The sequence below is a fragment of the Gadus morhua genome, chromosome 18 (genome assembly GCF_902167405.1).
Source record: "Gadus morhua chromosome 18, gadMor3.0, whole genome shotgun sequence".
NCBI classification, from domain to species: domain Eukaryota; kingdom Metazoa; phylum Chordata; class Actinopteri; order Gadiformes; family Gadidae; genus Gadus; species Gadus morhua.
The window spans coordinates 13,404,081-13,430,190 of NC_044065.1; the positions used below are offsets into that span (position 1 = coordinate 13,404,081).

At 49.7% G+C, this 26,110-nt stretch overlaps 1 protein-coding gene across 5 annotated transcripts in view; it reads right to left on the reverse strand.

Annotated features, from left to right (window-relative positions):
* The window catches only part of trrap (transformation/transcription domain-associated protein), a 102,052-nt gene that overhangs the window by 65,278 nt on the left and 10,664 nt on the right, over positions 1–26,110 (reverse strand). For 3 of the 5 annotated variants that reach the window (XM_030339570.1, XM_030339568.1, XM_030339567.1), the window contains exons 19-40: positions 25,837–26,002; positions 25,256–25,512; positions 24,667–24,867; positions 21,365–21,516; positions 19,027–19,226; positions 17,393–17,610; positions 16,726–16,923; positions 15,670–15,930; positions 15,247–15,408; positions 14,776–14,872; positions 14,276–14,397; positions 12,629–12,799; positions 12,303–12,371; positions 10,452–10,472; positions 9,896–10,015; positions 9,121–9,240; positions 8,522–8,686; positions 7,988–8,169; positions 7,292–7,490; positions 2,802–2,930; positions 1,205–1,471; positions 488–694 (exon numbers count right to left, since the gene is read on the reverse strand). In XM_030339570.1, the coding sequence (XP_030195430.1) occupies positions 488–694; positions 1,205–1,471; positions 2,802–2,930; positions 7,292–7,490; positions 7,988–8,169; positions 8,522–8,686; positions 9,121–9,240; positions 9,896–10,015; positions 10,452–10,472; positions 12,303–12,371; positions 12,629–12,799; positions 14,276–14,397; positions 14,776–14,872; positions 15,247–15,408; positions 15,670–15,930; positions 16,726–16,923; positions 17,393–17,610; positions 19,027–19,226; positions 21,365–21,516; positions 24,667–24,867; positions 25,256–25,512; positions 25,837–26,002 (3,684 nt within the window). The remainder of the gene's footprint in view (positions 1–487; positions 695–1,204; positions 1,472–2,801; positions 2,931–7,291; positions 7,491–7,987; positions 8,170–8,521; positions 8,687–9,120; positions 9,241–9,895; positions 10,016–10,451; positions 10,473–12,302; positions 12,372–12,628; positions 12,800–14,275; positions 14,398–14,775; positions 14,873–15,246; positions 15,409–15,669; positions 15,931–16,725; positions 16,924–17,392; positions 17,611–19,026; positions 19,227–21,364; positions 21,517–24,666; positions 24,868–25,255; positions 25,513–25,836; positions 26,003–26,110) is intronic. The other 2 variants (XM_030339571.1, XM_030339569.1) reach the window with 1 other exon arrangement.

The window sequence follows — 26,110 nt, forward strand, 5'->3', positions numbered from 1 at the left end:
AAACATAAAGGTTCAGCAGGAGTGATGTGATAATGGCGGATTAAAAGTGGATCCACAGTGAGATTGGATCAATCTGGAGCAGACGGTGGACCACGGAGAAAATAAACCAGGGTCACGAACGCCAGGCATCCACACTGCTAGAGGTTGCTGCTGGATCAGCAGATTTTAAAAAAAGCACGCTCCGCATTATGGGATATTTCAAAAACAAACCCCACAGAGATGGCACAAAAGTTTTGGACAATCAAATCTTGGTAAAACTTACCCCGCCTTATTTGGGATATTGTCATCTGTCAGATATCAACTCCTCGACTTTATAGATGACAAAGGCTTTCTTGTTTTCGCCCGCTCTATTTTTAAACCAATAAGTGTGATCGTTTTTCAAACACTCGTCCAATAGCTTGTGAACGCCTGCACTGCTTGCCAGCCGTCATCTATCAACAACAGTATTATATCTAAAAGCTGTGCGCCCCTGGCCCCCCCCCCTTACCCTGAAGTGCTGCACGATGAGGTGCAGGATGTGGACCAGCTGGGGCACGGTGTGGCCCTCCTCCACGATGATCTTGCGGGTCCAGTGGGTGAGCATCTGGTGGCCGTCCTCCATGCGGGCCGGCACGGCCGGGGTGAGGATGGCCATGGCCTGGCGCACGATGGCACGGGCCTCCATGGTGTGGGCCTTCAGAAGGCTGTGGAAGACCTGGGGGGGGGGGGGGGGGGGCACGGTTGGTCATACTATGGCGCGTTCAGTCAAAGACAAGCGCTAGGTTGCATAGAAGGTCATTACAAGTTATTGTTAATAAGACAAAATATACATTTTATTTATGGATTGTTCTTTCCCAAATGCTCAAAGACACCTTACATGATAAAACAGAAAATTGTTGGGAAATAAATTCAATGTGTTAATCACAAAATGGGACATTGATTGATATATTTCTAAATACAGATCAGACTCAGGAACTAACACTGGTACAGCTATTTCAATCGACGGCTCACCCAACTGAATAAAGGAATACATTGAGCGAAGCCCATTTCTGGGACTTAGGCTGCAAATAAAAAAAAATAAAGAAATATATTTATTTTTTTATATTAAAAAACATAAACAAAAGAGGCTTCATGTAGCGCCATCCCACATCCTGGGTACAGCCTTTGAAGATACTCTGCAAAAGGCTTCTCCACGTCTCTCTCCTCCCTCCCCCTCTCTCCTCACCTGCAGGACGATCTTCTTGTGGATGGCGAACTTGGCGATGATGTGGGCCAGCAGCAGGTGCCCGCTGTACTTGCAGGCGGGGTCCACGCAGGCCTTGGGCAGCAGGCAGGGCCAGGCGAAGGTCATGAGGCGCCGCAGCTTGCTGTTGCGCGACTTGTTGTTGTCGTGGATGTGGTGCGGCGCGTGCTCCACCAGCAGCGTGGAGAACTGCAGCAGGTAGATGCGCAGCGAGTCCAGTAGGTCCGCCTGCTTCTCAGGGTCCAGCACCTACACACACAGAGAGACACACACACACACACACACAAGGATATTTAATAAAAAAAGATTGAGTCTGTAACAAACGATTTTGGATTCCGTCTTCGGTGGAGAACCAACATGCGTGCGTGCGTTCAAGTTATTTTGGCCTAATAAGAGATAAAGGACACGCTAAAGAGCTGTTTAAATGATGTATCCAAGTGTAATATAATAAGAGTGAATGCACATGGCTTAAATAAGTCGATATCAGGGTGCGTGCATGGGTACGCAGGGTTGTAATCCAGTATGTTTCACTCTCTCCTCATACAAGTGGTCCTCTGGTAATGGGCCGAGTTTAAAAAGAAGAGGCATGCTGGGAAGTGAAGCAACACGACGAATACCGTGTTTTGTGGACTTGTTCCTTTTGAATTCAACAGAGGGGCTTGTAGCCGAAATTACATGAATTGGAAAATCCAATTGAAATATGGGAAGGGGAGGGGGGGGAGAATTCATGAATGGGAGGCGTGGACAAGAGTCTTCCGTGCTGCCATAAATGCAGCCCAGCTCTCCGTCTGCCAGCAAGGTATTTTTGTTTGCTGCATTTACCGAAAAGCCGTCCCAATAAAAGCATCAAATTGTGCCTCAAAAGAAAATAACGAAAACCTGCTAAAAGTAAGCTCTCCCCATTCAGACGACGGCCAATCACCGTTTGACTGCCCCCAGAGAAAAGAAAAGACGGACACGCTAACAGAGAACAAAGAAGAAGAGATTTAAACTACAGAGAGAGAGAGAGGCTGAGACAGAGAGAGTGCAGCCATTAGCAGCCATTAGCTGCCTGGTGTTAGCCGCTGATGAGATCCACCACAGTACACACAAACACACTGACCTTTAGCATGGCAACACCGTGACATTTACACCGGCCATTATGGCCTGCCCTGATAAATGGAAGAAATAATGGTTGGGGAGGAGACCAGGATGAGAAGCAAGGTAGAGCGAGAGCGAACGAGAGCGGGAGGGGGGGAGACAGAGAAAGAAACAAATAGGGAATGCAAGAGACAGCATGAGAGACAGAGGGAGGAGGAGGCAGCCAACGGACAGCCAGGGGGGGGGGGGGGGGGCACAAAGAGACAAAGATGAACGCTAAACGAGACGAGATGCAGAGAAGAAGGGGGGGGGGGGCTGGAGAAAGGCAATGAGAGGCATGGAGATGGCAGGAGTAATGATGAGGAGAGGAGAGGTGAAGTAATCAGTTGGGGAGTGATGGAGAGAGAGAGAGAGGCGTTTATGACTGGTGGACATAAGGGGAGAGAGGGGAGGAAGTGAAGAGAAAACCCAGTCGGTAGTGTGTTGGCGCGTGCGTTACCTTGGTGATGAAGACGCTGGTGATGCTCTCGGGGTTGTCGCCCTCCGGGTTTGGGGGTCCCAGCAGCAGCTCCCCCTCATTTTTCTCGAAGCTGTAGAGGAAGGCCGGGTTCAGGATGTGCTGGAGCACCTGGAGAGAGTTGGGGGGGGGGGGGGGGCACACACACGCATTAGAGAGACTCAACAGGGGGAAAATCAAAACTTTGCTTAGTAACCTTGGGGCGAACCTGAGAGGAACACACACACACACACACACACACACACACACACACACACACACACACACACACACACACACACACACACACACACACACACACACACACACACACCTCAAAGCGCTGACGTGTTTGTTCATTCATGCCGTGGACGTCTTGAACTCAGCACAGTTGACATTGAACCTTAACTCTGCGCTGAACCTGAACTCTGACGCTGAACCCTCTCTGGCGAATATCCTTCCCTCCAAGTTCGATTTTTAAACCCAACAGTCGGCCATGATAAAGTCTGCCTCTTAATTAATGATGCATGTATACTTGTTTGTACTGCGCATAAACATATCAAGGTAAAACACTCCGAGAGGGCTGAATACATTGCCTTAAGCGTATTACAGTGTATTACAATGAGATGAATAAACACACTGGATTAATGAGTTGTTTTGAATTACGTCTCTTATACATTCAATGGAATTATTTAATAAAACATTTCAGAAATCCATTCGTTATTAATTGCATGCGTAAAATCACATTATGTTCAGCAGCTATGTAAAATATAAAACATCAGAAGAACTTCATTAAAAAAAGAACACATTTTCGACTGCGTGTTTGCGCCATTCGGTTGTTCATTCTTTACGTGAACAAAGTCTGACTGACTGAGCGGTTCATCCAAAGGCATTAAACACACGCCACGGAATGGGGGAAAACAAAAACACGAGTACCGCGTAGCACTATCGAACGCGCACGCAATAGCTCGGAAAGATTGATGGCGAGACGAACAACAGCGTAGACACACATGAATGACTAAATTATAACCTTGATTAAATGTTCACGAATACGTTTGACACGGCACGGAAATCATGCCGACTCTTTGGGAAATTAATGTGTTGTAAACAAAACGTTGTTCGTAGAAACCGATCAAAATAATAGATCTTGATTCAACGCTTGCAAATCCTTCAACTAAAAAGTAGTGGTTTTCAATACTACGCTATGTAAACCTTGAAACAGGCTTAATATACAGGCAGAGAACTGAGCTAGCTCACTCATAATGTCCAAAAGAATAGATCGCCATTCGCCTTCAGTCAAAAAGAAAACAAGATGTATGTTAGGAAAGTACCAGAGTCACTTATCAATAACACACGCACACACATCGATCCATCCACACATAACGATCCAACCCACTACATCTTCATACATGTACGACGCATTTTATTTTTATTGCTTCCCGAGTTCCCCCCCCTTCCACAAACGACGCCGCCGCAGCGCTCTGTAGACAAAGGCTTGATGAAGTGGTAAACGGCAGAATAACACCCAGTACAATGGAGCTAACGACTGCATTTATTAAACAGGGGCCTTCTATCTCCTAATGAACTCGGCACTCCATCCATCATAGAGGAGGACAGGGTGGTGCTTAGTGGGATAGGGGCGTCGGCGCAGGCATATGTTCCCCCTTCTCCGATGGCGCATTATTCACATGCACACACAACAAACACAACACACAAGCACACGAGATTCACACATTCACATAACACGCATCCAATCCCACATTCAGAGAACACACATACTTTCACACATTCACACAGTGCATCCCCACACAAGCACACACACGGGTAGACACATAAGAACACACACACACACACACACAAGCAGCCGAGCGGATGCATGGCCCGTCTGTCTCTTTGTCACTCCCATCTCGTCCTATTAATTCCCGGCCTCTGTGATATCAATCACTCCAACGTCACCGCGCATTACTACAAACGCCATTAGATGATTAGTATGGCACCCTCTGTCTTTGAGTGAGTGTGCGTGTGCGCATGTATGGAAGATGAGTGAGGAAAATACCTCCAAGCTTGAAGCCCGCCGCTCTCTGCAGCTGTGCTTTAATTATATTGGATCCCATTACTACCCGGCTAAACAAATAATGGCCCAGAGTGCGTGCGTGTGTGCGCGCGTGTGTGTTTGTGTGTATGTGCGTCCATAGCCAAACCAGCTTAGGGAGGAGGTGGATGCGTGGGGCCCGGAATATGTATTAGGCTAAGAAGATAATTAACCAACAGCTCTCCGTGTGGTGGCCGCGTCGGGGAGTGAATCTTAAACGGAAGTACTTTAGCACGCTTCAGAGCGCAGGCCGAGTCGCGGTGGGGGCGCGGCGCCGACAGCGAGGGCCAGGTTTCATCCCTGTTTGTGGGCCAAGTCCACTTGAACAGAGACACCTTGTATCATGCCTGGTCTGGACCAGGGCCCACAAAGGGACTTTACTCAATCGCTTTGTTTGACGGCAGGGCAATGAGTTGAAACGGACGGGGTTTTCAAAGTCTGAGACCACCCTGGTTTCAGGTTTTGAATCTTTATGTCTCCCCCCCCCCCCCCCCCCCTGATGTTATCTGGGGGTAGACATAAACTAAAATCACTAAACTGTTTATTCACTTCAGGTCAACATTATTATATGATTTACATATTTATACACGATAAACAATATGTCTCACGTCAGGAGGGGCAAAATGCATGCGGGAAGTCAAACAAAGAATTTGCTGCCTGGCACGACAGTGGAACAGCAGGAGGTGAGCTGGTGACATTCTGAGTGTTTTGCTGACCTTGCACTGGCTGTTTCCCTCTCTTGTAAAAGGGAGAATATTCCATCAGTGCCCCATCTGTCTTTAAAGACACAGTTAATCGAGTAACCCAGAAGGAAAAGTGCTTTCAAAAAGACCCTTTCAAAAATGACTTTCACTTGTTTGCAATGAAATGAAAGTATGTCTAAGTACTTAGTATGGACCACCTTTCATCCTGCTGCCCTCTCTCGCCCCAGCGCCCCCTCTCTCCCTCAGAGGCCAACACATCTCTCCATCACAAAGACGGTGCAGAAAACAACAAAAGCTAGCATCTGCAACTCGCCAGAGGAGCACAATTAAGAGGAGAGAACAACGATAGGAGCAGAACCAAGCTGCGTGTGTGCGCGCGCGCACGAGCGCGTGGCACCGTTACCTCGGGGGAAATAATAATAATACTAATAAAGTAAAATCAAGCGCGGTGTGGGGGCCGGGGACGCTGGGCGTGATGACTTTGCCGAACACCCGTGCCTCCCTTTCCTCCGGCTCTTTCGGTTTGCCGTGTCGTCCCTTTCACAAAAATCCATATGCCGTGCTGACAACATGCTCTGCCTGTAACACGACTGGGAAGGACGCCGCCATCGGGCGCTGCTCGCGTCAGCCACTGCGTGTCCTTGTATGAGAGGTCCTGTCGGACTAATGGGGTGTGTGCGTGTGTGTGTGTTTAATAAATGAGGCGGTAAGGCCTTGTGTGTGAAAAGACAAATGATTTCATACGCGTGTGTGAAGGGACACAGCAGAATGGTTTGCATGTGTGTAAGAAAAAAAAAAAAAGGCGCAACTAAAAGTCTGAGCATGTGCTTGTTTGTCTGTGTGTGCACGCATTTATCTGCATGTATCTTTGTGGGTGTGTGTGTGACTGAATGTGCCTGCGTGCGGGCACCTGTGAGTAGGCATCTCAGTGTGAGTGTGTGTTTGTGTGCTGGACTGTGGCAGACCAGTCCTTTCCCACCGACCCGTCAGAACTTGCCAGGGCTACGACCGCCCAGCCTCCTGCCAAACTCCACAGCCAGCAAAATCGGTGCCCATCGGTGCACTGATCTGATGCCATGTGTGTGTGTGTGCGTGTGCGTGAGAGCATGTGAGTGAGTGTGTGAGAGAGTATAATTAGAAAGCAGTGGTGCTGATTGGAATGCTGGCTGGGTGGATGGAGTGCCGCGCTGAGAGCGATTCATTTGTGAGCTACGCAGACATTCAGAAATACCCACAAAAAAAAAAACTAAAAACTAATGGCTCACTCCATCCAATGTTTGAGCTACAATACATCCACAGTAAAGTTCACATAGCTCAACACACAACTGCAAGAACCCCTCGCCCAATATGATATCATTATCTTGGAAGCCGTTTTATCTTGGAAGGATTAAAAAGAGGGCCAGCATATACCTAAGTTACTACAAACAGTTGTGGTTAAACCACAATTCATTCATTTACTTTATTATAGTTTTTGGACCATGGAAGTGTCTTGCTTTCCAATATGTAAAATTCAAAAATAAGTACTCTAAAGTTGCAAACTAACTCAAAACCTTTCTCTCATTCAAACCTTAGTGTTGGATATACAACCTACAAAGCAAACTCCATGGATTCATGGCCAAAACACCGCGACGTCAGATAAGACAACCCAATTCCCCCCGTAGCAATACAACCCGAGCCGTTCAAAGTAGGACCCTCACCTTGGCTTTGAGCTCGTCGTTGAAGTGGGGGTCGTTGAACTCCACGAAGCGGAAGAAGAGGGCCCGTTTCTGGGCGATGCTGTAGTTGCGGGGGATCTCCTCCTCCATGTACTCCTTGAGGAAGGTCATGTTGCACAGGAAGCGTCCCGTGAAGGCCCGGAGCAGCTGGAAGAGCAGCTCGATCTCCAGGTAGTTCCTCCTGCAGGTGGAGGAGAGGGGGGTTTAGAGGGGCTGGGTGGACCAGGGTTTAGGAATGAGGGCCCGGCGTCCGTGGTAAGGGTCTTTCAGAGGAATCGTTTTAAATTTTGAATTAGCTTCGACAACTTAGTGCAATGTTGGATATCGAATCGGCGGTTGGAACTATAAGAGGAGGCGAATGACCCGAATAACACCATCAACTCTTTGCAAGAAACTTTGCATTGAATTTGCATTTATGAAGTACTGAAGTTAACATTTGAATTATGAACACTCACACGCTGTCAAGCGTCTTTAGAAAACCTGTCATAGAAACACTGCCTCCCATATGTGACACCTCATTTAAAAGGGAAACTAAAATAGGTAGAGAACCTGTATGTCACAGGAAGAAATAAGCTAGCAACGTACCCGTGAGCTCACCTCCCAACCCACCTCGCTTACCAAAAGAGAACATCCAAGTGAACAACCAAAAGAAAGGTCTCAAGACTTCAGTGCCCTTACTTGCAGTAGCTGAGCAGGCAGAAGGCCAGCAGCTTGGGCTCCTTCCAGTTGGTGGCGGCCATGTTGTCTTTGCGGTGGCGCTCCTGGAAGGCCTCGCTGACCCAGACCCGGCGCAGCTGGCTGACCAGGGAGTGCTGGCCGGCCAGCCAGCCCTCGTCGTTCTTCACGATGATGCTGATGATCTGGCCGCCGTGGACAAAGGGGTTGGTAGGTTTAGAAAAAGGCTTGTGTTGTTCATAAAAAAAAAGAGGCATTGCAGTGGTAGAGACAAAGAATTTGAATGATAATTTAAAAATAAGATCGCTCAGTTGATTTGGACGGATTGTTGTTTTTTGCTAATGAGAAGAGATTTGCGAAAGTGCCAGTGTTTGTTTGTCTGTGCATATGTCCTCGGGCCCGAGTTAAAAATAATTTGTATTGCGTTTGTGTCTGCACATGTGTGTGTGTGTGTGTGTGTGTGCGCGAGCGTGTGGATGCGTGTGCGTGCCCATCACAATGCCATGAGTGTTTGTGCTCGTGTGTCTGTTGAGGCACCTTAATAGCATGGAACTGCAGGTCCAGCCTGGCTGTGGTGGTGGAGGGGGAGCCCGGGCGGGCGGCGGCTGCAGTGCCGGCCGGCACCAGCAGGGGGACGAAGCGGCTGGGGTTGGAGGCCAGAACGTCTCTCAGGGGCTTGGCATCCTTGTGTTTCAGGAAGCTCTGCATATTCATCGGGACCGACGGACGCGTATTCATGAGAGGGTTTTCAGCACACAACCGAGTCAAATCCAAGGCGTTTTATGAATATTTAAATCAGCTTTGAATGACTTTCAAAAATCATACATTAGTACGGACTCGTGAGTGTAGAGCAGTAGCGCATTGTTAGCCAGTGTTTGACGCAGAACGGGATGAAAAGGGCTCCATTAACAGTTCAGTGTGGGACTCGTGTAACTGGGAACACCTGAGTTACACAGTTGTCACGGGAGCACAGAGTCCCTTCGGAAAAGAACAAGGGCGCTGTCGACTAAATACATCTTCCACTGAGGGAGTTATTACATCACAGAAGCCGCCATAAAACCGTCATCTGGACAGGGGAGAGTGTTGTCCGACGAGGGGAGGAAGAGAGCGAGGGGGTCGGGGAGGCGGTGACTGACCATGAACATGCGACTCCACTGGGGGTCGTTCAGCGTGGCCTCCATCATAAAGAGCTCCACCGTCTGAGACGGGTGGCGCGTCAGGAACTTGATCAACGGCTCCCGGAACGGACTGCCCGCCTGCGCAAGGGGAGAGACAAAACACTGTTTTGCAATCTGTTGTCAGCGCACGCACATGCACACGCGCGCACACACACACACACACACACACACACACACACACTCCCCCGCCCAACATGAATTAATACTGCATGACACAGCTTTGCATCGCTCCAAGTGTGTGTTGCATGAAAAACTGCTAAATAAATGAGGGCAACACTACAGAGTGAACTAATAACTCAACGCCTCCCGCTGAAGCGCCTGGCCCGGGACAGAGGGGGTGTGTGGTGACGGTGCGGCGGGGCCAGTGACCACATGAACGAGAGCTCCCATCACTCCTCCGCGGAGCTCGGAGGGAACTCCTCGGCAGGAAGTGGGCGGCACTTCCAGCGAGGCCCCGAGTCGCCATCAGATTAGATGGGAGGATTAAGTGGATTACCAGGCTCATTATCCTAGCATGAGTCACTCAAATATAAGAGGATTATCGGCAGCGCACCTCTGAGGATTTGAAAAAAAAAAATGAAAAAAATGCTAAGCATATATGATCGATCTTATTAAAAAAAGAGACGGCTTTATCCAGGCCACAACGGCCGATGGAGGTATAACGATTTATATCCAGTCCATGCTACAGAGCGGGTGGCCCGTTGACGAACAGAGACCGACAGTCAGTCCCCACCTCGATGAGCATGGCTCTCTCCGTCTTCATCACCACCTCCAGCAGGGGTTTGACCAGGGTCTGGGGGGCCGCGGGGATCAGGTGGAAGAGGTTGATGATGGCCGAGCAGATCTTCATCTCCTGGAGGGAGAGAGCGGGGGACGGAGATAAAGACAGATGAATAACGAGAAAGGAAAGAGGGATGTGAAGGAAGGGAGAGGCTTGCAGGGGAAAGGTACAGGCAGGTAGCACAGCCACTGTGGAAAAGTAATCGGGACGATATTGTTCAGCCCGAACATTCAGGAAACGGAGAGGAACCCGGGCATCAGGAATGAGTGCTTTGGTTAACCGTTAAACAAAGGCTGTTACGGTAACACACACGACAAGAAACAGGGTTTCCCGGGAGAACAACCACAGACACACAGAACTACAGGGAAAGTCACCACCACTATCACTATCACCACAGAACATGACATCTGTTGAACTCACTAACACCACAACATTGATTTTGACTGGGAACAGTCAGTCACTGACAAGGAGCCACCAATAGAGGGCTCCACCTCAAACCAGGTCTCACCTCAACACCTTCCAATGCAGGCTGTACCGGAACAAAACAATGGTCAGTTAGGAGAGTCAAAAGAGGTGTGTGTGTGTGCGCGTGTGTGTCTGTGTTCGACATGTTTCTGAACCTAAGCCATGAGTGATGACAAGTTGGCCTTATGCATATCATTAGACATAGGGTCCTAGTGGTTTAAACATTCAGATGAGGGGTTGGTTTTACAGAGAGAGTCAGATACACATATCAGGACATTGAGTTATTTGTCATTATTAAAGAAGTGATTTAAGGTGGGGGTTCAGTCGAAGGCGATACAAATGTCCTAAATTTGGACTTAAATTATGTCTGTATTTTGTACATGGAAAGTAGGGGAGGGGATAAAATGTTAACCGCCAACAGACTGCCGCAACCTTTCCTCATGATTTCCAGTGGATCTCCCGCTTTTTTTCACCCGACGGGTTACCGAAAATATCACCGGGTGAGTGGGTTGCCAAAGGAACGGGTGGCATTTGGACAAAAACTCTCCTTGACAACGCGGAGCTAAAAACTCCTCCACGCTGCCAGAATTACACATTGAATTCCCGACGGGACTCCACATTGAACCCTAGCCTCGTTCTTTAAAAAAAGAATACCTTTTCATTATTAGTCAGCCTTGTATTGCACAAGTATAATACGTTATTGTCGTCGCATACTGAACACAGAATAACACCCTGCAACACCCCATTCCACATTCCCTTCGAAATCGCTAATTGGACAAAGGATTTAGCGGCATTGACTAACCATCTACCGGCTGACCCCAGGAATTAATGGCTAAAGGAAGAAGGCGACGCGGACCTGCCCTCGACTTTATCCCTCTCTCTGCTGGCACCTGCCTTCCCGATCCACCCAGGAGTACGGCCGACTGCCCTGCCTGACCGGCCTTATTGTAACCGCCAAGCGGCTGTCAACCGCCTCACACAGGGCTGTGTGTGCGACTGTGCGTGCGTGCGTGCGTGCGTGTGTGTGTGTGGGTTTGTCTGTACGTGTGGGTTTGGGTTTGTCTGTACTTGTGTGCGCGTGCGTGTGCCCGTGCCCGTGCGTGTGCCCGTGCCTCAGCCTATTTGCATCTCATTACGCTCAGTTGTCTGAGGTCTGAGACAAGGAGGAATTTCAATGTCTGAAGAAGGGAGAGAATAAAAACCCCGGTGCGGTCAAGCGAGGTGCTGAATCCTGGGACGCGTGGTGCTGGCTCGGCGGTCTTGTTTTCCCTCCTTTATTTACCCCCTCCCCCCTTGAGTGTAATCCCCCACATCCGAACAGGTAATCCCATCCGCGCTCCAAATGATCATCAATACTTCCTTTCATGCAACACCGTTCCACTCGGCCCACCCCAACACACAGCCCGATTTCCCCTCCTCCTCCCTCTCCACTTCCTACCTCCTTCCCCTTTTTTTCCTCCCAACTCTACAAGGTTATCTGTCGGAAGATAATGAGGGCCCCGTGGCGAGGCGCACGGCCCTCAGCCGCCTGCCAGGCGCCTAATTAATCATTGATTGTAATATGGCCACTCATGACTCACCGGGGACCGGGCCCCTACAGAGAGTGAGTGTGTGTGTGTGTGTGAGTGTGTGTGCCGATGTCCGTGTGGGACACATTTAGCTTGAGCAGGATAGATCCGTTCAACACAAAGAGAAAGGGGGCGGGGGGCCCCCCTAAGTCTTGACAGCTTTCAGCAGCTCTACCTCCAAATCGTATCGTCTCAGAGCCCAGGGGCCGGCCCGCGGTGGAGCGGAGTGTGGCAGAAGGCGTCTTTCATTACGACCGAAGGGGGGTGGGGTTCACGTTACCGACAGATTCTAATGGTTTCTGGGGGGGGGGGGGGGGGTTACTCACACTTCCATCACTGCGTTGGCCTCCCTTGTGCGTGATGACCACGACCTCCATCCACTTTCTCAGGTGTTGCTGGGAGGGGTCGAGAGGGAGGGAGGGAGAGAAACAGTTCAGGAGAGACAAAAATAAACAAAAAACGGATGCGTGTTGGAAACAAAAAACGGATGTGTACTGCTGTCCCCAACTAAGTTAAGTTAAGTGAGTCGACTATAGGCAATCTATCCCCGACTACAAGTCATACACATTGAAAAAAAAGTCATGAGTCACAATGGTGCTGTCAATCTCGTCCACCCAAGAACCTGCGGTGCCCTGGGAATCAAAGCGCTCACCATCATCTGGTCGCAGAACTTGTCGTTGAAGGAGTTGGGGAAGAGGCGCGTGACGGAGGTGAGGCGGTTGACCACGTTGAGGGTGAGGCTGCGGTAGTCGCCCAGCATCATCAGCAGGGGGCGCATGTGAGTGTGGATCTGGTCCACCTCGATGGTGGCGCCCTCCAGGAACTGCGGGGCGGAACGTTATGCGTCACCGTGCGTGCAAACACATTTTTCGCAAGGATGACCGTTAACAAGAAATTAGGAGAACAAATCAATAAAATGTTGCCGCTATTACGAACATATTTGGCCGAAACCAATTTATTTTTCTCGTTAATTGGTTACAAGATCAGTAGAGCAGTAGAGAACGGTTAAGAAATGCGAGGGCTCAGAAATGGGGATCCACACACTGGGAGAACTAACAGCATTGCTATCGCTGTGGCATTAGCGCTGGCCTTGCAAGACCTCCAAGATCACTGGACACCATATCCTCAGCCTCCTGTGTCTTCATTAAAAGAATCGAGGCCCCAGAAAAGCAGGGGCAGGGCCAGTCACGCACACACGCACACACACACCAAATGGAAATGGACAGGGCACACTCCCACAGATAAGGAAGAGAGTGTGTGTCTCTCTGTGTGTGTGTGTGTGTGTGTGTGTGTGTGTGTGTGTGTGTGTGTGTGTGTGTGTGTGTGTGTGTGTGTGTGTGTGTGTGTGTGTGTGTGTGTGTGTGTGTGTGTGTGTGTGTGTGTGTGTGTGTGTGTGTGAGAGAGAGAGAGAGGCTTGGCGAGTTGATGATGCACAGCGACCACATTCGTTCTCAGCACAGGGAACAAACACTCCATCCTGTATCGATCGGCTGGTGGCAATGGTCATTAGTGTTAGCAGGGGCAGAAATGAAAGAATGGGAGCAAAGAGGAGGACCAGAGATTGGGCAGGAGAAGAGGAAGCAGACAGAGCAGGAAGAGGAGTGACAAGAGCAGGGAGCAGGATATTTGATGGACCAGTGCAGTGGATAGGGTTGGGAAGTCGATTTGGTGGGGGGGGGGGGGGGGGGGGTGTTGAATGACACGTCGCAGACAGGAATGGTTGGCTTTCGGGAGGCAAGTGAACAACATTTTGACACCCCTCTCGTGTCCCTCCCAGTTCCAGTTCCAACCCATCTAAATGCTAAAAACGACACGTGCTGCATACTTACAAACGCTTCGTGTAGCGCAACTGTTGTGCGCGCAGGAAACGTCAATGTCTATAAAGCAGAGTGAGTGTGATGGATGGATTAGGAGCGATTCATGTGCGGTTGGCAGGGAGTGCGTGGTTAAAGAGCAGACTGCGGGAACAACCCCGGCCAAGATATGAAAACCGATCATAAAACATTAATAGAATGCACTGTGGACCACGATAGACCGTTGTGCTTTTAAAACACGAAGCACGGAGGGGTTTCAGCGGTGTACACGTGTCTGACCCGATGATAACACATTATTTTGCTCTTGAAAAGGGGCGACTGTTAATATTAAAACAGTTCAAGAGGGTGCAGGAACAGAGACGTGTACATAATAAACAACGCATGGGGATCAAATGGGTGCCGGCAGCGGTGAGTGTCATCAGTAAGTAGAAGAACACAGATGGAGGAGAGGCTCGACCTGCTCATTCGCTAACCGTGGCACTGACCTTCCTCATGCAGGCCTCGCCCGCCTCCTGCAGCTCGCTGTTGGTGGAGTTGAGGGCCTTGAAGAGGGCCGCGATGATCTTCTCCCTCGATTGGGGCAGGTAGTTACAGGCCGCCAAGGCATCTTGTGTGAGAGAGAGAGAGAGAGAGAGAGAGAGAGAGAGAGAGAGAGAGAGAGAGAGAGAGAGAATAGATACAAAGGGGAGAAAGAGTGATAAAAGGGGAGAAAAGAGATAAAAAGGGCAGAACAATAGATTAAAAGGGGAGAAGTGGAAGAAAGAGAGATAAAAGGGGAGAAAAGAGATAAAAAGGGCAGAACAATAGATTAAAAGGGGAGAAGTGGAAGAAAGAGAGATAAAAGTGGAGAAAGAGAGAAACAGCAGCCTGTTAGCCAACCACACAGCTCATGAGGGGGTTGGGTGCAGCTTGTTCATAAGCATTACCGCCAACACCTTCAGGGCGTGTGAATCCCAGAGTGCCGAGCCACTAGGGCCGAACTTACTGAGGGCGGCGATGCGCAGGGGGACCAGGGAGGGCAGGCTCTTGTAGCAGGGCAGCTTCATCAGGGCCGCGTCCTCCGCCTCGCACAGGTTCAGAAGCTGGAGGGCAGGGGCAGAGGGGTCAAAGGTCAGGAGGAAGAAAAAAATAACCAAGCACATGTCGACAGTCTCCGTATTGCCATAACAGTGGGACAGGGGCTCTCTCCCAGAGGCTGCGCTCAATCTGTGTGAGTGAGTATGTGTGAGTTTGTGAAAGTGCAATAATGTGTGAGGGGGAGAGACCGAGTGTAAGACACAGTGAGTGAGAGTAATACTGTGTGTGTGTGTGTGTGTGTGTGTGTGTGTGTGTGTGTGTGTGTGTGTGTGTGTGTGTGTGTGTTCCCTTGCGTCGCTGTAGCACTCACAGGCAAAAAAAACAACCACTTGCATTCAATGGCAGACAGTTCAATCTGGAAAAGCCCCCAGGCGCCTACCTCTTGGTAGAAGACCTTGTGCTCCATGACGTTGAGGTCCATGGTGAAGAGGCGGGGCTGCAGGGTGGTGCAGAAGGTGTTCCCCTCCATCAGGCCGATCTGGGCGTTGGCCGGCTGGTGACGCAGCAGGTGCTTCTTCGGGGGGACCATGTCCTGCAACACCTGGGGCGAGAGACATCGGGGGGAGAGAGAGCGAGATGTTAGATGAGAGAGACGGTTGAATAGGAAAAGGGATACACAACGAAAGAAAGAAAGATGAGAGAGTGGACCATTGACTCTCAACTTTATATTTAATGTCCCAATATTTAGCATTCGGCTTTAACTAACTAATACTTGCAATAGATTTACTGTTGCAGACTAACAACCCAGAGAGCTTCAACCCCCCCCCCCTCCTACTCCACCACCACCACCACCCGGGCTCACCTCTTTGTGGGGCTCCATGATGACGGTGACACTCTTGCCGGTGACCTGGGCCAGCACCTGCAGGGAGTGCATGGCCTGCTTGCGCACGGTGGAGTTGGGCGAGGTGACCTCCCGCACCAGGTCGTGGGTCACCATGTGGAACGACTTGTCCTGCGCCGCCAGCAGCTCCTCCGTCTTCTCCTCCTCCTTCAGCGGTGTGGCGCAGCGCACCAGCAGCTGCTCCAGGGTGGTCTTGGCCATGGCCACCGCCCCGTTGGACACCTGGGGGGGACGGGGGGGGCAACCGTGAGTCGGATGCACTGAGGGTGTGCAGGCGAGACGCACCGGTCGATAAGAACGCCATTTGGAAGACCCAGGGGGCCGAGTTCAAGGAGCGTTTTAAAAGGCACGCCGGGCGATTAAAGGGCCATTTACGATACACGCTTGCCAATTTAAGGGCTGTTTTACAAGACACACTGCCCAAGCAGGCTGCCCCTTACGATACACGCTTGCCAATTTGAGGACTGTTTTATAAGACGCACTGGGCCACAGGGGGGAGGTTTGCCAAACACAATTGCAAAGTTGAGGACTGTTTTACAGGACACGCTGTCCAATAAGAGGTTGTTCTGAAAGACACGCGGGCCAATTAGATGAGTGTTGGACAAGACCAGCTAGCAAATTCAAGGACTGTTTTGAACGACACACTGGCCAATAAGTGGACCTTTTCGTTGACTCAACTTAAATCTAACCAGTTTGCTGTTACGAGTACGCAATGAAGGAAAATAGCTCAAAGGAATCTACCTGATGTGTCAAATATTGACTGTCACAGAGCACAAAGCATTACTATTTCAGAATACAGATCGCACAGAGGATGGGAAAAATGGGAGGTAAAAATAAGCAAAGAGTTGAACTAATGCAAACCTGTGGAATCCGGTCATGAGGTTTGATTTCAATATTTACCAAATGTCACCCAGAGAGATGTATTTGGCGTGCAATATGAAAAACATTGCAATTCTGCCAAAAGAACCCAAGAAACAGAGCAGAACAAAAGCAGAACACCACCCCCCACGGCCTCACCTCTCCCGTGAGGTCCATCATGACAAACAGCAGGGCCTTGAGGAAGGTGAGCTGGTTCTGCAACACCCAGATGAGAGGCAGCCTCTCCATGAGGAACTTGATGGAGACCACGCCGCCCAGCTTGGCGAACCACGCCTGCTCATAGCAGCATGCACACAGGCGCTCCACGATGTAAGAGAACAAGGGCAGCTGGCAGGCCTGCAGGGAGGAGCAGGAGGAGGAGGAGAGGGGGTTCAATGATGGATGGCCTACCTTTACTAAATCTGGCACTACGTCAACACAATGGAGGAGCGAATAAAAATAAAACGCTCGATGGCTCGTGTGAATCGGTATATTGTGCTTATAAATTGCTGAGAGCAAGGCATCGACCCTGCCATGGTTAGCGGTTCAATTTCCACTGGGTCCAGCCGAGAATGTATGCACTCAAGGTATTGTAAGATACTCTCTGAAAAAAGGCAAACACGTGTATACATTAATCAAAAACTAAATAAATATGAGATGAAAACGGAGATATTGAATGTACTTGTTCAGCAACCCCAAGTCTGGTTATTTTCTTAAATTCTTATACTAAGTTGAATATTCCCGGAACACCGCAGTCGACCTTCTGGCGTCCCTCATCCATCCCGCCCAATTAGAAAACCTCTGTCTGTCAGTCCGTCCGTCCTACCCTCTCCTTGGAGCCCAGGATGATGCTGGCCACGTCGAAGATGACGGCCAGGGCCACCTCTCCGATCTTGCACAACTCCTTCTCCTCGTAGGCCATGCAGATGGCGATGGCGTCGATCAGCACCAGGGGGTCCATGCCCTTGGAGCCGTTCTCCTCGCTGTGGAACATGGCCGTGCTGGGCTGGCTGCCCTGCTGGTAGCACGGCAGCAGGAAGGGGCCTGGCGCGGGGACCCAGAAAACGTGTTTTATATATATATATATATATATATATATATATATATATATATATATATATATATATATATATATATATATATATATATATACACACACACAAATACAATGCTTCCACACAAAGACAACAGGGGGACGGACAGAATTTGGGGGACAAAGCAGACGCGGGGGGGTTGGCGATTATCGATGAATTAAAAAGGTGTTTGGCAATCTTTTCAGTGATGACCGTGTTGATAACTGTTTAACTAAACAGATCCCCCTAAACAGAGCACCAAATGCAACGGCTACTGTTAAGTAGATTATCCAATAAAATCTGTAAATCATGGGAACTTTTTCATTGGAAGGAGGAAAAGTTATATGTCCCAGGATATTGCCTTTGATATGGGCAGCTTAGACCACCAGGCAAAGAAAGCGTTCCGCAATGCCCGTGTTGAAAATGTCTTGAAAGCTGTGAAATCTAATCAAAACCATGCACATAAGGAAAACAGCCCTACAAAGAAACTCTCTGCGTTGTGATGCATTAGAGAATCAGAAGGAAAAAACAGAGCAAACACTTATTCCTTTAGAAATGGTGTTCTTTCATTCCCAGATATGGTGACAAAACATCAAACCAACAGCTTGTGGAGTAATGTCGCGAATCTACCTTACATGAAACATGATTATAGGGGTGATGAAAAAAAGTAACAATAAATTCAGTTTTTATCATTTCGTTCGATTTAAATGTAGTTCAGGGTTTGATTTGTAACAATCTTTCAATTGTAAATGAAGGCTTAGATGGATACGGGGGAGTTATTTGTACGGTACACAAAAGGCAAAAACACTTATCAGGGATACATGAAACGTTTGCCATTCTTTGTGTGAGCAGAGAGGAGGACAGAGAAAAGAGGATGAGAGGGGGAGAGGAGAGGATGAGGGATGAGAGGGGAGAGGAGAAGAGGATGAGGGGTGAGACGGGAGGACAACAGGATAAGGGATGAGACGGGAGAAGAGGAGAAGGGATGAGATGGGAGAAGAGGAGAAGGGATGTAAGGAGTGAAGAGGAGGAGAGGAAGAGGGATGAGAGGGGAGAGGAGAAGGGATGCGAGGGAAGAAGGAGAAGAGAAGAGAGAAGAGCGGCAAGGAGAGGAAAATAACAGAATAGGGAAAACAGATGGGGCAAGGAGAGGGGAAGAGGAGAGGAAAGTTGACGAGACAAAGAGAGGATAGGAAAAGCCTAGAGGGGAGAACAGGAGACGAGAAGACATGAGAGCATAGGAGAGGAGGGTAGAGAAAAAAAAGAGAGGAGCGGAAATGAAACAATAAAAGAGGAAAACAGAAGAGGGAGGCAAGCGAGAAGGACAAAGAGCAGAGGAGGGCAGAAGATAAGAGAGCGCGAGATGAAAGCCAGCGGGTTCCCTCACCACACTGCTGGGCCACGGCCACCATGGTGTAGTGCCGGATGAGGCTGGCCACGAAGGGCAGCGCGCTGGGCCGGAGGTCCTTGATCACCGCCGACATGAAGGCCCCCGTCAGCGCCTGCTCAAAGGTCCGGCGGGCCGGGGTGTCCTGGGCCTTGTAGCGGTGGGAGATGATCACGTTGGGGATCCACTTCTCAGCAAAGCTTTGATGGGGAGGAAGTGGCAGAGCAGACAAACGGGAGAGGGTTCATGAATGTGCATTAAAAAAGTGCAGCACATAAGGATTTTTAGGCCTTGGATGTCGGTGTTCTTGGGCGATAATTCTGACCCAGTTTCATTTGGAAATCCTCAGTAATTATTTGTACTGCCGGACACTTGACATCTGCAACACATTCACTGCCACGTCCTGAATTGTCTCTTGGCCACTATGCGTTTGCCTATCATGTGATGCCTTATGTGTCCTGTTTGTGTGTCCTTTTACTAGGCCCGCATCAAGGACTCCCCCCTGAGGAGGGATAAATAATGTTTTTCGAATTCAACTGAAATCGGTGGTGGTACAAAGGATCAGTTGGCACTGATCAAGCTGTTCTGGCTAGACTTTCTGAAGCTGGTTTATATTTCATTAGATTCACTGGGATGGCGGCAAAGCCAACAACAAACAATCACAAGAAAATGACGGGCATGGAGCTCAGTATGACTAATGATGCAACACCGGGCATCTTTTCGCATCTCCTCATTGTCCAGCCTGCATTTTAGACCTTTTAGTCTGCAATCAGTCTCCTTTTCTGGCCACTCCTGCCCTCCACCTTTTCTGCTCTACCTCGTCCTCGTCCTCCACTCCCTCTCTCCCATTTTGACGGGTCATTTCAAACTCCCTAAGCATTTCTACATTACTTTCGTCATATGCAATTATGTCCCAAGTACCGTTCTCTCCCCCGCCTCCCCTTATCCCCATCACTCACCCCCTCACTCCATCATGCACTCCCCCAGACTCTCCCTCTCTAAGTCTTTATCTGTCTTCTCCTCCTCCTCATGTTATTTACTCTCCCTGATGGTGGAGCGCCCTCCCTCTCTCCCCCTCTCAGAGATTGAGAGGCTGTTTTCTCCGTACTTGCCCCCGTGTTTTATAATGCCAGGACTCGCGGGTACGGGACTGATGGATCAGGCTGTTTCATTATGGTTAGTTGAAAAAGACAGCGCTTTTAAATGTGTTGAAGGTGGGGGGAGGAGGAAAGGGGGAGTGATTTGGAGGGAGGGGGAGGGAGGGCAGCCGAGAGAATGCCACATCAATGGACCTCGGCCATTATAGCCCTGCCTCTCCCGCCTCGCTCCATTTCCCCATCGCTTGGCATTTAGTGATATTAAGAGACGCTTTTCACCTAGACCACATCCTAAGCAACCACCCACGCATAGTCCTAAAAAAAAGAAAAGATGCCATGAATCAAAGTCTGACAAGGGTAGGCCCCGCCCAACATAGCCCCGACGTCATCATAATGGACACGCATTCATTATCTCCACACAAGTGTGTGTGTTTGTTTGTGTTTCAGACGAGAGTTAATTAGCCTCTGCCAGGGGATCAATGAGACTAATGTGAACCACTGTCCCCCTCCACCCTGTACAGATCCTCCCATTCGGCCTGTCTCTCCCTCCCCGTGTCTCTCTTCCTGCCTGTCCCATCTGCCTGCCTGTCTGTAGCCCACAGTGGAGCCCGTGAGGACAGGCCCATTGGGACGCAATTATCCGCCGTCAAACTTCAGAGTTGATGAGGCAACTTGTGGCAGCGTGGTGAAAGACGCATAAATGGTACACAGTGAGAGAGAGAGAGAGAGAGAGAGAGAGACGGAGAAAGAGATAGAGCGAGGGATACAGCGAGTGAGCGAGAGAGTGTGGGGGAAGTGGTGGCTCATCAGAATTATTATGCACGGTAAAACACATCTATTACCATAATTCATATATTTACACCAAAAAAAAACACATTAGCTAGAAGGATCACTTTATTTATAATATTGCCACTGGATTATGTTGTTTAATGTAGATTGGGACAAAAAGTGTGTCGATGTGCTAAAGTCGCATGAACCAATCACGTTGATGCATTCGTTCGGGCTCAGATTCTGGAGCCGATACTCATTTTAATGAAATGAAATGACCTGTGACCACTTAACTCCATTCCATATTAACCAGGTGGGAGGCTATTTAAAAGTTGTTTTACAAACAACTTGGACCAGGGACAATGAAGAGTGAGTGAGTGAGTGAGTGAGTGAGTGAGTGAGTGAGTGAGTGAGTGAGTGAGTGAGTGAGTGAGTGAGTGAGTGAGTGAGTGAGTGAGTGAGTGCGTCCTTACTTCGGGTGGGACAGGAGCTGGTAGAGGGCGTGCTTGTTGTCGTCCAGGCTGGTCATTGCGACCAGGAAGCACTTGATGACCTCCCAGGCCTGCCGGCGGTAGTAGGGCTCCGTGTTGGCGCTCTTCAGGCAGTCCAGAGCCGTCTCGATCGCCTGTAGCAGGAGGGAAGGAGGCCGCAGCGCGTTGAGAAGAGAGTGAGAGAGAGAGAGCCTCAGGCATGGCGGAGCTTCTGTCCCATGACCACTGATGTACCGTCACGACAAAGACAAATGGCTGCTCCGGAAAAAAAACTAAATCTCTTTCTTTGGTTATGATTCATAATCCGAAGGGCACCATATGGAGGGGGGGCAAAACCAACTGTGGCGTGTGGTCCAGCCATGGACCACAAGCGAGTGTGTGTGTAGCTTTGCGTCTTCCCATGGCCATGTTTCATGAAACATACACTCGCTGCTTGTCCGAGCATGTCGGAGTGTGTCGCATAAAGTGCATGTACGTCACACAAGATGGATGACCACCGCGTTAGGGTTCTCCTGCTGTTCCACTACGGTAGTGCTTTGGGATGAAACCAAAGACCTTCGCCTTCTTGGTATTCAGCACCACGATGCATGCACGCGCTACTGTGCTGCTAATTCAGCCAGATTATACATACATATGAAATGCTAAGTATAGGGGGGAGGGGGGGGGGGGGGGGCATTAGATGTGACAGCTCAGGGTTTGACAAGCCGTGCCTGGCCGAGGCGCTCAGGAGGAAGAAGAGAATATGAAGTCATTAACGCCACTCAGACAGGAGGAGGAGGAGGAGGAGGAATGAAAGGACGGAGGGCGATGTTGAGATGAAAGCATCACAGAATTGAATTGTAGACCTTTCAGGGCATGTGTGGGGCACGTGTCCCGTGTGCCCCCAAAAAGGGTATGGTAGGCAAATAGCAAATCAATCAGGGTTATTGAGCACATAAGAATAAACTTTGTACGGGAATACCCACTCACTTGAGAAAATGTGGTAATTTTCTTATATTATAAAAATAAATTTGACATTTCCGCTCTCTTCTTTGCTCTGCTCAGATGAGCGTAATGAAAGAAGGAAATTAAACAAGACAAAATTAGGAAAAAATATTAAAACGAGACTAAATCGAAGGCACAGAAAACATTTCAGAGGGAACGAACGCCTCTTGTCGAAGACAAAGCACATGAGCGGGCAGAAAAACAATTCCCACTTATCTGGATACATATCTTGTTGAAGTTTCATATCGTCGCCTGTGAAGACGAGTGAAGAGTTCGGATCATAAAATGTCCACCCCCTCCCTCGCATCAACACACAAAGACGTGGCGTTAGGAATGTTCACAGAGAAGACACTTGGAGCAATCACTTCGAGGGAAAGACAAAATGAAGTGTTGTAACTCATCATTAACAAGTCACGTCGTGCTAGGCGACAACTAGTTAAAGGCCTGAACGACGATACAAAGAGTTGAATTAGTTTGGAATAAAAACACGACATCACAGGAGGGTTTGAGGCAGTTACCCTCACAGAAGGGAGAACCGAGGCCATTGCTAGGAGGCCTATCGTTCAGGGGGTCCTGACAGCGGGGGGTGTTAAGTGAGGCCCCTCCCACCCCAGGTGCAGCACGGCCATGGCAGCAGGCTCTAATGAAATTACAGCACCGTGGGGAGCAGAGGAACATGGGTGGCTGCTGAAAGAAGCGCCACATAAACAGCTTCAAACAGAGAGACGGACAGAGATGGGGAGAGAGAGAGAGAGAGCAGAGAAAGTAAAGCGAGGAACTTGAATTTAGTCGATTTTCCCCGAGGCTTTCCTAAATCCTCTCGTAAAGAGCCATCCCTCCAGCCAATATCTCGCATGGCGACTAAAGCCACGCCTGGAGAAAGGAGAGTTAAGAGGTGCTGATGAAATTAACACCTATTGTAGCATGGACAGACGATACCAGAAAGGAAGCGAGGAAACCAGAAAAAGGGAGGGAGGGAGGGAGGAGGTAGGTAAGAAGGACAGAGACAGGAGCCATGCGTTAGAAGGCATCCGTCTTGGAGTCCAAACACAATTACAGAAACACCGGTGGGTTTCAGAGAGCACACACGCACAGCCTCTAACCTCTCGCGGCAGTGACAGTGCATCTATGCGTGTGTCGGTGTCAGTGCTAGCGGCAGACCACAGATGGAGCGCCAGGAAGAGAGAGAGCAGCCATTAGCTAGAGTAAATAACGGTGCCATGGCGACCAATGCTAGATTGATGATTACTGAAGGGGGGTGAACAGGAACAGGGAGGAACAAGAAAAGGGTTGGATGATGGATAAATTAGGTGAATGCTCAGTCTCCACGTCCTCTATGACGCACGCACACACACACACACACACACACACACACACACACACACACACACACACACACACACACACACACACACACACACACACACACACACACACACACACACACACACACACACACACACAGAGCATCTCTTGATCTTTACTGCTCTGTTCTCCTGCAACAGTGTTAAAAAAGACGGCTGCCATGAAATCCCAGAATTTCCTCCGTCAGCGAAACTTGATCAGCGAGACGGATGAGAAAACAGCGTTTCAACAAAAGGCTGCCAGACGGAAGAAAACATGAGCGAAACAAAACACAACATCTTCAACTAAGCGACGACCTACAACGATAATTGGGAGACGACAACGTCTTAAAGAATATCCGCCCTCATCTGTTTGCCGTGACTTTGGCAGCCGCTGTCATCTAATGCCTTCATTCCTCCCAGCCACGGTGAGACGGTAACTCGAACCTACAGAGAGGAGACGTTGTCTGCCAGTACCGATGGCGCCCTATTCATCACCGCGACATCCATTAAGCCTGCCATATTGTCGCTTTGGGTTAGCGTCGGTACAAATTGAACTGACGCCCGAATTACGTTAATGATAGCGCTTCCTTTTCGGGATAAGATCAACAGAGCACGGTGGTGAGTGGTATGTACCGACAACGGCAGCGTAGACGACTTAAACCAATACACCGCACGGATTGGCCAACGTGTTCCCTGCATCCATGATCAGAATGTAGGTGCAATAGAAACGTTTGACAGTTAGTTGCTAGTTTGATCCCCGGCTCCTCATAGCTCAGTGTCCAGGGGTCCCTGAGCAAGACACCAACTGCTCCAGACGAGCTGGCTGTCGCCTTGCATGGTTGACTCCGCCGTCGGTGTGTGAATGCGTGGTTGAACCGTCGTAAGTTTTCTAAATGCCCTAAATGTAAATGTGTCCCCCCTATACTCAAAGATAAGTGTAAGGTCCACGCCTACCTTCTCCATGGGCAGCTGTATGGAGGCCTTGCAGTCCGTGAACTCCGCCTTGATGCTGGGCCCCTGCACCTCCGTCACCACGTACAGCAGCCTCTGGGACTCCTTCAGCATCTTGCGGTTGCTGCCGCCGAACTTGCCCAAGACGCGGTAGGCCACGTGGGAGATGGTCTCCACGGGGTTCCTCAGCGTCCGCCACAGGGCCTGGGGGCCGGGAGAGAGAGGGACGTGGGAGAGAGCAGCGGGTGGTGTCACGCTGCGCTGAGCCGAGATTCAGAGTAATTCAAAGACGCTTTCATCTAAAGTGACTTAAAGGGTATTTTTGGATACATATGACTGAGGACCCGGTCGCTGGCGAGGCTCCCTGCACAATGGTATTCGCGGACATTGGGGTTTGACCCCACAGATCAGACGGGTCATAGGTACGTACCTCAGAAATAATTAACCATCAAATCAGGTTATCAAATGATCTGATTAGGATTGCTCAGAATTGTTGATCAGGATAGGTAAAACAATGCAAATAGCATCACCAAAAACCAGGCCATCCCCACGCCCACCCCCAACCACCGCCACCCTCGGACTCCCCGGTTACCTGCATGAGCTCGGCCCGGACGGGCTGGATGTGGTCGTAGAGGAAGTCGGGCTGCAGGTTGTCCACGCAGAGCTCCAGCGTGCGCAGGCCCTGGCTGACCAGCGTCTGGGAGCCGTTGAGCGCCGACACCAGCGGGTCCATGAGCATGGGCAGGTAGGGCAGCAGGGAGCTGAGGCGCACCGGCACCGTCAGACACAGCTCCACAAACAGGTCCTTCATGTGCTGCTTGTGGAGGCCGCTCTGCAGCATGTTCAGCCCTGCCAGGGAGGAGGAGGAGGAGGAGGAGGAGGAGGGCTTATCGATGACGAAGGGTCGGGAGTTATCGGCGGAGAGTGTTGGCAGGAGCAAACATTTAACAACCCGGTTTGGTATCTTTTGCTCTGATTTGAATGTAGTCTTGGTTGCTACAATGGGAGATATCGGCAGTAGAAACTACATTCAAAGACACTGTAAAAATGTATTAAAAACGACTACATCCAAAACAGGCGTACATCAAAACATACATTCCTCTAAAAAATAAAGATGGTTCCGATGGAAATGTCTGCCAGGTGCTTAAGGAGGTCAGTCAGGTGCTGGCTTACCTTGCAGTAGGTTTGGCAGGAGGGGCAGGAACTCCTGGTAGAGCAGGTCATGGCTGCCGCCACCGATGGACCGGAAGAGGGCGCGCAGGAGCAGGAAGTAGTTGTAGGGCTCCTTAGCCGATTGGGCCAGCTCCATCGAGCTGTTAACGATCTTATGGAGGTGGGGCTGAAAGACAGGTAGGGACATTGTGCAAAATGTTAATAAACCACAGGCGACAAAGACTAGTATCCAGTTGGACATTGAACAACTCTTTGGGTGATGATCATTTGGTTT